The sequence below is a fragment of the Corvus moneduloides genome, chromosome 2 (assembly GCF_009650955.1).
Source record: "Corvus moneduloides isolate bCorMon1 chromosome 2, bCorMon1.pri, whole genome shotgun sequence".
NCBI classification, from domain to species: domain Eukaryota; kingdom Metazoa; phylum Chordata; class Aves; order Passeriformes; family Corvidae; genus Corvus; species Corvus moneduloides.
Window position 1 is genome coordinate 52,456,718 of NC_045477.1, and position 9,840 is coordinate 52,466,557.

Below are 9,840 nucleotides of genomic sequence, written 5' to 3' on the forward strand. Positions count from 1 at the left end.
AACAGATGCTCAATTATAACCACAAAAACCTCTTAAACAACCCTCGGAGTTCTATGGCTCGACTTATTCTCATCCACATTCTTTTCCTCCTCTAGCCTTGCTCTGAGAATGCTTGTACAATGGTAGGGGGGTTAAAATGGAAGGGAAAGGGCAGGTGATAATTTTACGTATGCTCCCACGACCAAATCCACACAGCCCCACTGCTCAATGTCTTCCACTGGTTGTCTGTATTAGACTTCTTGGGACCTTGCACAGGATTTGTAAAATGTTTTGCAACTTACATTCCTCTAAATTTTAGTCATGAAAAGAATAAAATCTTCACATGACTTCAGTTTGATGAATCTAAACTGCCTATTGCTTCAAATTATTTTTCCTAACACATGAAGGTATCTATCATTGCTCAATGCATTTTGCTTCTGGAGCTTGGCAACGCAACAAATTCCCTCAGATTCATTCTGAGAGCAGACTTTCTCTCATAGGAAGGCATGACATCTATCTAGGAATAAAACCACAGGAGTAGGTTGTTTTCCAAAACTGCCTGTGAGAATATCCAAGTTCCAGTCTAAGCATTTTCAGGAAACACCCTTCTTCCCAATGTGTCTGCGGTAGAATAAAATTTAGTGCCAAAGTTGTCAGTGGTATGGCAGACTTTACTGAAAGGTGAAATATTTTGGATGACTTGCAGCATGCCCAGAGAAGGAAAGGGGAAGTCAGTATAGCAATGCCACCTGGAGGAGAAGTAAAGTTTCTAGTATAAACCATAACAAGTTAGCTTGTCTGTGAGAAAAGGAGTTTTCTAATTGTACATTTTATTATCTCAATCAATGGAGAATAGTTTGGAAGCAGAGCATACTTACGCTTTCTTTCCACAGATGGCTTGCTGGTACCAATTTCTGCAAGTGCTGAAGTATTTCTTTTTTGTTCCCATAACTTGCTGAAGAGCACAGACATTTGGGCTATGGGTGCAGTGAGAAACATTTTAAAAAGAAGTCTTTGTACATCTTTCGAAAAATTCTACATGAATTAGCAGCAAATACTCTTCCTGTTGAGTAAGAAATTAACATCTGGCTTCAGTTCCTGGGACAGGTGTGCTTTGAAGTAGTCACAGTGCAAGCTCTTGGGACTGCCCAGCTGGATTCCTCGGCAAGCCCACCCTCCCTGCAGAGACAGAATCTTCCCCTTCATTCTGGCTTGACCCTGTGTCTCTTATGGGCAGTGATCACTAGCTGTGCCCAGTCAAGTCTCGGTATCCATTTCTCTCTTCCCCCTGCAAAGTGAATTACCAGCCACCAGGGACCAGTGAATACCATCAGGCCCTTTTCTTTAAAGGTTTTGTCTTTTACACATCTGTGCAGCTGAAGGTCATGGGGAGATGGGGAAAAAAAGTGCCTTGTTCTTCATGTAGAAGGAAGCCCTGTCTTCTGTAAATCAATCAGCTATTTTGATTGCCAACCATTTGGAGTACCGCAGGCACCTAAATAAACATTCTGGGAATTACTGGGGACCAAAGGGTAAATTGGCATGTAAATAAAAGGAGTCACAGACTTCAGATGAGGAATACGTGTTCCTTAGCATGGTGGTGTACAGAAGAGGAATTTCTTATGGTTAAATTCCATGGGGCAAGGGCATTTCATCATTAATTTTTATACTTCTGCAATTAAAAAATTCATCACTTCAGGACTTAGAATATATACTTTACATCACTGGGAAGCCGGTGAGCTTTTTTATTTGAAAAGCTAAAAAAATATTGAAAAGTGTGTGTGTGTAGCAGGCAGTGGGAAGATAGGATAGTAAACAATTCTTATTCACAGAATGTTTTTTGCTTAAGACTAGAGGAAAATATCTTTAGGCACATGTGTTTCCCTGGCACCAGCTGTTCAAATTATATCCATGTCTCCAAGCAGGCTGGCTTGTGAGCATTGTCTTTTGGAAGCCCTGCTGAGCAGCTTGCTGCATTGCTCTAGTGGGAACAGAAGTTTTACAAAGGGTTCCTAGTATATATTCCCATGTTAGAAAACATGTAAATAGAGTTCATGATTTTCATCAAGATGGAATAAAGAGAGCAAATACTGTGGGATAGCTCTCAACTCTCTAAAAGTTTGAAAACGCACACTAAACTTTTCTGACATCCCATTACAATACTTATGAACTGAAATTAATTTTGGTGATTCTGAATCATATTTTATCCATTGAGAAGTGGTTATTTTAGATTCCTTTCCATTTTATGAAGTTGAACAGTATTCTGTCTCTTTTTAAAACTCCCAGAAAAGCTTTTTATTCAGGAACAATTATTGTAAAATGAATTTAAAAAGAAAGCTCCACTTGAATGACAGTAAAAATTCATAGTGAAAAATTACATGTAATATAATGCTAGAAGAAAGAGGAGAATAAAGTTTAACAAGCTTCCTTTTAAATTAGAAATAAAAGCCAGTTACTTACCCCTGGTCGCGTGCCCTTATTCGACTATGAGTTAAAATCTTGTCATAGTGAGCATAAGCAGCTGCTTGTTCAAAAGCAGACAACAAAAAAGTCAAAAATGTGAATAGGAAAAAGATCTTCATCTTTAGTCCTCTGTTGCTTCTGGCAAGTCTAGAAGAGAGAACTGGCAGAATGTTTGGAGAGCTGACAGTTTATATACATGTTAGAAGGTGGTGGGAGGGAACCACAGGATCAACCTGAAACCTTGTACCACCCCCCTTGGAACAGCAGCTTTTGCTGCCAGCTTCAGTAACCTAAATCAGTACCATACATTAGCCATATAAATAATTTCTTTTAATCCCCAACTGATTAATTCTTCTTATTACAGAGGCTTAACATTTTATTCTGCTGACACGACAACAGAGAGAGTTTGAGAAGTTTAGACTTTGACTTATGGTTTAGTATTTATAGCACTGAGGCATCCAGAGGTCATGATCATTGCACGTGGTTTTATTCAAAACCAAAGGAAGATGTCTGTTCCCATAAGAACTGCATTGCTTTCCTTTGTTTTCCATGTCCTCACAGTTATCAGCTATGAGCTGTTTAACCAGTGAAGTTGATGAAAGTTTCAAGTACAGCTGCCAATAACCTGGAATAGCATTTTTGTCTTGAGAAAAAAAAGCTGTATTAACACACATTCTGATTATGAAGTAGTTGCTCAATCAAACACAGTACTAGTTTAAATATTAATTTTAATTCTAATTAAAGAAGTACTTTATTATGTAAAAGTACTAACAAGCACTATTACATAATGCTTTTATTCAGAGCTTTATGTAATATATGATTACATGTCATATCCAAATCACAGAGTATCTGAAAATTTGAACGTGCACCTCTCTGTACTTCTTAGTCAGTCCTTCAAAGCCTCTTCAAAAGGGAAGTGTAATTCTGAGCTGTAACTGAGGAAACTGAGGCAGAAGTGGCAGGCTCAAGCCTCCTATGAAGTGATAGCCTTAAGGGGCAGTTGATGTTTGGACTGCAACACAGGAGTTTGAAATTTTCATGTCAAGGAAAATATTCTGCCATTTATATAGATGTGTTTGCGCATGAATACAATTTCAAGGGAAAATCCATAGACTATTTCAGATCTTTATTAACATAAGGTGAGTTCTCATGGCTGTACTTCTCTGAGTTTCTCTCTCAAACCGGAGCAAGTAGTGAGGTGAATAGCTAGGAACGGATGCAGGATTGGACTGACACACCAGTGGGACCAACCTATCGCTACAGAACAGGCACAAATGGGGCAAAGAGCAGCAGACACAGACAGTGACTGTTCTGTATATATTATTGTAGGTAAAGGTGGTTATAACTACGCATAGATGACTTGATATTTTAAAGGTAAGGTCTTGCCTTATGTATCCATAACCCTTCATGGTTTCTAAGATTAAGAGCATTTTGTTAAATGGTATGTGGGCTTCTCTTCTATCATGACCTCTACATATCAGACTTGCAAAAAACTCAAGATAGCTCATGGAAGTGTCAGCCCCTCTTGATGTGTAAACTCCATGCCTGAAGCCTCACTGACAGATCCACTGATGGAGGTGATAGGTGAGCTCTGTGATTTCATATTACCAGCTTCAGGAGAATATCAGTGTGGTGCTCTAATTCCTCTCAGAGCTTTTTATCTCTTTCTGGTCTTTGCAGCAAGAAATACTCTGAGAAATATCACCTCTTAAGTGCCTAGCTGTGATAATTCAAGCTGCTAGATGGCCTTAGTTGAGTAGTCTTTGCAGTTCTCAATTTAAAGGTGAAAAAATCAGAAGATACACTGTAAAATTAATCTGAAAACTTCAGAGAGTCCCAGAACTGTCCCAGCAACCTGTTCTTCTCAGGAGCCCCTCCCTCATCTCTGGCTTCTCAGCATAGCTCAGGTTCTTCTCTTCCACACTTACCATATAGCATCAAAAAATATGTAGAAATTAATGCTGCTGCATCCATTGAGCTCTTGTTTACAGAGCTATCCACCACAGCTAAAGATGGAGCAATCTCAGCAGGGCAACCATTTTTCTTTCCATATTTTTCCAGCTTTCTGATTAGTTACCCTACCTCAAGTCGCAGAGAATTCTGTTTGTTCTCTGCATTGAGTACAGCACGCTATAATTCAACACCTAATAACAAGCCTAGTGACATCATTATATTATATTTAATGAGGCAAGCTTTAGCAAAAAATAGTAAATGCAGATATGAAGTTCATGGAAATAAAGTAGCATAAGGAAAGAAAATAATGAATATAAGCTTCATTTTCTGAAAAAATATCTAAATTCCTGAATGAGTTGTTCTGGTGAGTGGTATATAAGTGCATAGATCTTGAAATGTACAAAGCTTACCTTTTATTGGAAATTAGTTTTTTGAAAATATCAAGCCAAGGAAAATGTTACATTTTTAATTGAAAAACTAATAATAACAAAACAAAATTAAAAGCATGCAGAAGACAAAACAATCCAACTACATGAATCTTATTCTTCATTTATGTTTATGTTAAACTAGATATATAAAACAATATTGGAGTCAAGATCTATTTTGCTTGTGATATAATGGCACACTGAGCTGCACACCAGAATAACCATTTTATAATTTGCCTACTAAAGTACTGTTCTGGTTAACGAACATTTTATTCACTTGTGCCCATTGCTACTTTATTTATTTTAATTTGTTGTTAATTTAAGAGATTGGCTACCCCACCAAGCTGCCACCTTAGTTTTTTCCTTCCTCCAATTAAATGCTTTGTGCTATTTTATTTCCTAAGTGATGTGATGCTGAAGTTCTAATTATAAATGTTAAATATCTAATTATAAAATAGATTAACACACCTCATGGATTTGAATTATTATTGTAGTTATAGGAATCTTTATTATCCACAACAGAAGGAGCATATCCAAAGAAATACCTGGTATAAGAATAGAACAATTGTTGATTTCATCTTCCAGGAAATGTAAATAATGTCAAGAAGCTAAGTCTAAGGTATCTGCTATTCTGAACAGTTTATTGCATTTCTCTAGAGACCTCTAGTGGAGAGAAATCTGTAAAGTCATTTTCTGAAACCTGTGTTAAGTGATTACACTAAGAATTTATTGTATGATAAGCAATTCATTTTATTATTCTTAAACAGGATTAGTTTACCTATATGATACAAATTCCTTGTATTCAAATATTTAGGATTGTGAATAACTGCTTTTGCATTAAATTGAAGCAACAGAAGCATCTGTCTATTAGGAATTTGTAGCCAATCCATAAAAATGAAATCTCAACAGAATAGCAATATCGTTCAAAAGAAGCCAGTACTAATTCTGGATTTAATTCTCTCTGGTCATTTACTGCAGGACTTAAGAAAAAGGATTCTGCTCTTGAATAGAAATTAATTTTGTTTTACATTTTAAATTTCATTTGGCATACATTGTCAAATATTTTTTCTCCTCATATTTCCACCTTTTTTTAATAACTAAACTTATTCTGTACATTACTCTGTCTTTCCAAGTTTTAGCAGCACTAAGGGGTTTGTCAAAATAATTGCATATGATTTTCCCTATGACATCACCCAGTGAGTGCGTGACATAGCATGTATATATATACATAAATGGGAATTAAATCACAGAAAGCATTGCCAGATGGAGAAACACGAAGATAGCTCGTAGCCATCTGAATTTAGAAGAGAAGAAATAGAGAAAGGAAGAAAGGAAGACTCAAAGTTTTCATTCTGGTGATTCAGAGCTGTAGATACTAATCAATACTTTGGTTCCTTCTATATTGTAAGGAAACATCCATCTTTGGATATCCTTGGAAGCTGTAGGTATCTGGTTTTAAGCAAGTCAAAAGGAGCTGTAAAATCAACCTGATCTCTTAGAAAGTGCTATTTTATAGTCAAATTCTGATGGAAGAAGAAATATTACTAAATTTTAAAATATCATGTACCTACTCCAGTTTTTGTATATTATGAAATTATTCTATCATTTCTATGCATAATGGTTAAATTTAAAGTGTAATGTTCCTAGATGTTATTCTAAACTAGGACTTAGAATATCTTGTATGCCAATTTGTGGCTTTGTTTTTATTTACCAAACCATATTTAAAGGTGATTTACAAACCCAGGGAGGGATTGCTTCTAATAAATCTCTCAAAAGTTTTTCATTCTATGGACTGATCCTTCTTATGTGTTTTGGGAAAAATCTACAGCCCCAAACATAAAAATATTCTGCTTTCTTTGTGTCAAAGTGACACTAGAAATCCAAACATACGAATTGCAATGTGAACATGGCAAAATTTTATAAAATATTGCAGTAAAGCATGAATCATATGTTCTGATTTCTCAATCCTGATCTGCATATTCAGCTCAGTTACCCTGAAAAATTAAATAAGGATTACCCTAACCCCTCAGGAAAAGGGAATGTTGATTTCTCATCCAGCAGCAGGTGATGCTGTTGCCATAGGCAGTTGTTTTCTTCCTTAGAGAATGAGCACATCTGACAAGGCAGCCTGCGATAAAATCCGACTCATTCTCGACTTCTGTGCTTGTAAAGCACGTGGCAAGTGCCAGTCCAACACGGAGATAAGAGCTGAGAGGAACAATCAATAGGGGTTAAGAAGCGATTCAGGCAGCAGGAGAATGTAGTACAGAGTCCCAAAGACACGGTAGAAGCTACAAGTGTGTTTGTGTTGGGCCCCACTGATTTTTCAGGGTTGCCCTGGAATGAGACGGTACGGTAATGAGCTACACTGTGTGTCTACACTCTCTATTCTCTACTGCTTAAAGGAAAAAGCACAGACAAGCAAACAAACAAAAATCCTGTGAGTCTGCCAGTGCCATCCAGTTTATTTAGTAAGTGAACCTGCCTCGCAGAACGGTATTTTTTTGGTTGAGATTGAAATGACAGCAAATTGTCAATAATATACTTCCTAAATGGCCCTATTTAACACTTATTTACTCTGCTGGAAAGCTTTTAGAGATTTCAAAGGTCATTTAAACTACTCTAGTGCAGGTAAAATTTACCATACTTTTAGTTAATCAGAAGGTGATTTAGTGCAGTGTCTGTATTGTCATGAACGTTAAGGAGTGGTGCCCAGGATATATATACTACACAAATGGTAGCTGTTTCATCTGATTTGAATCTTGTGATGGCTACTGTCAACTTAAGGCAAAATTCTAAGCTTCTTGCTATTTACAGACTGTATAATCCCTAATGTCATGAGTCTTTCTTGTAACAGGCAGACTTCAAAACCTAGAACATACAAGGGCATCAATCAAAACCTAGAAAGATGCTGGAATTTATGGTTGAGGTGGTGTGGTGGGTGTGTTGTGTGAAAAACATGGGAATAATCACTATTTATGATGAAAGAGATCTTTTAAGTTAGGGCTTTGATCAATAAGACTATAATAATAAAAGACCTGCTTTTGCTTTTCACTAAGTATAATATAAAAACACTTTGGAGTGGCTCCAAGAGAAACAAATACCTTCAGGTTTTATAAAGTTAAACACAAGAAAGATGGCATTCTGGAAGATGTGAAAATAAGAATTACCAAAATTGAGGTGTAGTGAAACTTCAAAGATTAACTTGCTCACGTTGAGCTTGTGTATGTATGTATGGAAGGGAAATTGATTTGACATTAAAATTATTGTTCATGATGATTGATTATTTTTCTCAAGTTTCAAGTGCACATGCTATACCAAAATAGAGCTTTTGTTAAGTAAAGAATGTAGTAGTGTCAGCTGAATGTGGGAAAAGAGAAGTAGTCTAGGCAACTACGTGAAGTTTTTTGAGAATTATCTGTCAGATTCTCAGAGATTTCAGGAAACAGAATCATCAATATTGTTAGCAAAATCTAAAATTACTTCTTGTTCAGATAATTTTTTTAAGTGAAAGCAATGTGAACTGAATGCAAAATTGATCACTGATAAAATAGTGATAAATATTAAAATAGATAAAAATAATAATTGAAAAATAAATTTCAAAAATTACTGTAATTCTATTTCCAGGGGTGACTATAGAACACAGTTTAAAATCTTGAGTTTGCAGAGCTACTGGACAGCGACAGCTTCCCCTCAAACTGAGCATGGAGGGATTTGACCCTGGATTCTCACATGGTGTAAAATATGAGGCTCTCTATTTGTCTGAAACTCAAGTTTGTGTATACTTCCCAGAGCTGAAATGAAAGTCAGGGAACCAATTCCAAACATGACAAGACACATTGCCTTCCTTCTTGCCATTTGCATTCCTATGTATCCTGTCTGGAGACAGGGCAATTGTCTGGTGTCTCTTTCCTACAAACAGCTATAGTACATGGCACAAATTTTAGAACCTTCTTAGTACGTGATTAGGCTACAGTATTGTAAATATGGGAAAAAAAATCAGTATGGGTTCTAAATCAGGGATTCTCCATATAAATATTCGCTATGAAAAGTAGTTACTTTGAGTTGGAGAAGCTTAAGACACGTTAACTTTTCTAGGAAACAAGGTACCTCCTCCAGGAATTGAAGTATTTTGGGTTTTTAAAAAATTATGCGTTCACTTAATAAGTCCAATAAATAGCTCTGCTATTTATTGAACTTGGTGCTGAGGCATTGTCTTATGCCAGTGAGACCCTGCACTGTGCATGAAACAAAGGACAGTGAATAAGACCTCAAATGTGGCCAGACTTTAGTTTTCATATACAGTGTGATAAGGGCAAAAGGTAAATGTTTCTATGACAAAAAACATGACTCTCTTCACCATGAATACTTAAAAATACACAGGTTGACTTCTGAAGAGCTAATATGGCATGAAAACATGGGTAAGGTCACCTTTCTAAAGCAGATCATACAAACCAGCTTGAAGAAAATCAAACCTGTTTTTAACTGGATTTCATATAAATTCACACTTAAAGAAAATGAGTGTTGCACTAGTGGATGGATATTACTTTCAGATTTCAATTCATCAAATCATGTGAGTACATTTATTGCATTTTAGAATTTTCAAAGCATGGACAGTCAGATTCGATCTGTACTATGTGTATTTGGATGCAGTTTTTGAACATTTGCACATCAGTTTTATTTTCAGTCCATTCTAGAATATGTGACTTTTCATAAGAAGTGACATCTACTGTAGCTTTTATTATTAAACTGAAACTTTGTTCAGTTTAAAGATCATGATTTACAAGGCAAAATTACAAAAACATAATCAAAAGAAAATTGATTTTCTCTTTGACATGGGTAGAGGTTTGAGAAAAAGATTAAGGATATCAGTATTGTATTTTGGAGGGAAAATTAAACCTTTATGTGTAATGTCAGGCACACAATTATAATTTCACTGATCTGGTGAGTTACCGCAGCAATAAAATCCAATGGCTTTCGAAACACCTTATTTATCTTAGTCACTGGAGGGGAGGGATTA

General features: G+C 36.1%; 1 protein-coding gene across 11 annotated transcripts in view; it reads right to left on the reverse strand.

The window, feature by feature from the left end:
• Nucleotides 1-2,833, reverse strand: part of POSTN (periostin) — a 31,751-nt gene extending 28,918 nt beyond the window's left edge. For 10 of the 11 annotated variants that reach the window (XM_032099639.1, XM_032099636.1, XM_032099638.1 and 7 more), the window contains exons 1-2: nt 2,440-2,592; nt 858-956 (exon numbers count right to left, since the gene is read on the reverse strand). In XM_032099639.1, the coding sequence (XP_031955530.1) occupies nt 858-956; nt 2,440-2,561 (221 nt within the window). In that variant the 5' untranslated portion in view covers nt 2,562-2,592. Of the gene's footprint in view, nt 1-857; nt 957-2,439 lie in introns of all 11 variants that reach the window. The other variant, XM_032099629.1, reaches the window with a different exon arrangement.
• Between the last annotated feature and the right edge of the window lie 7,007 nt (nt 2,834-9,840).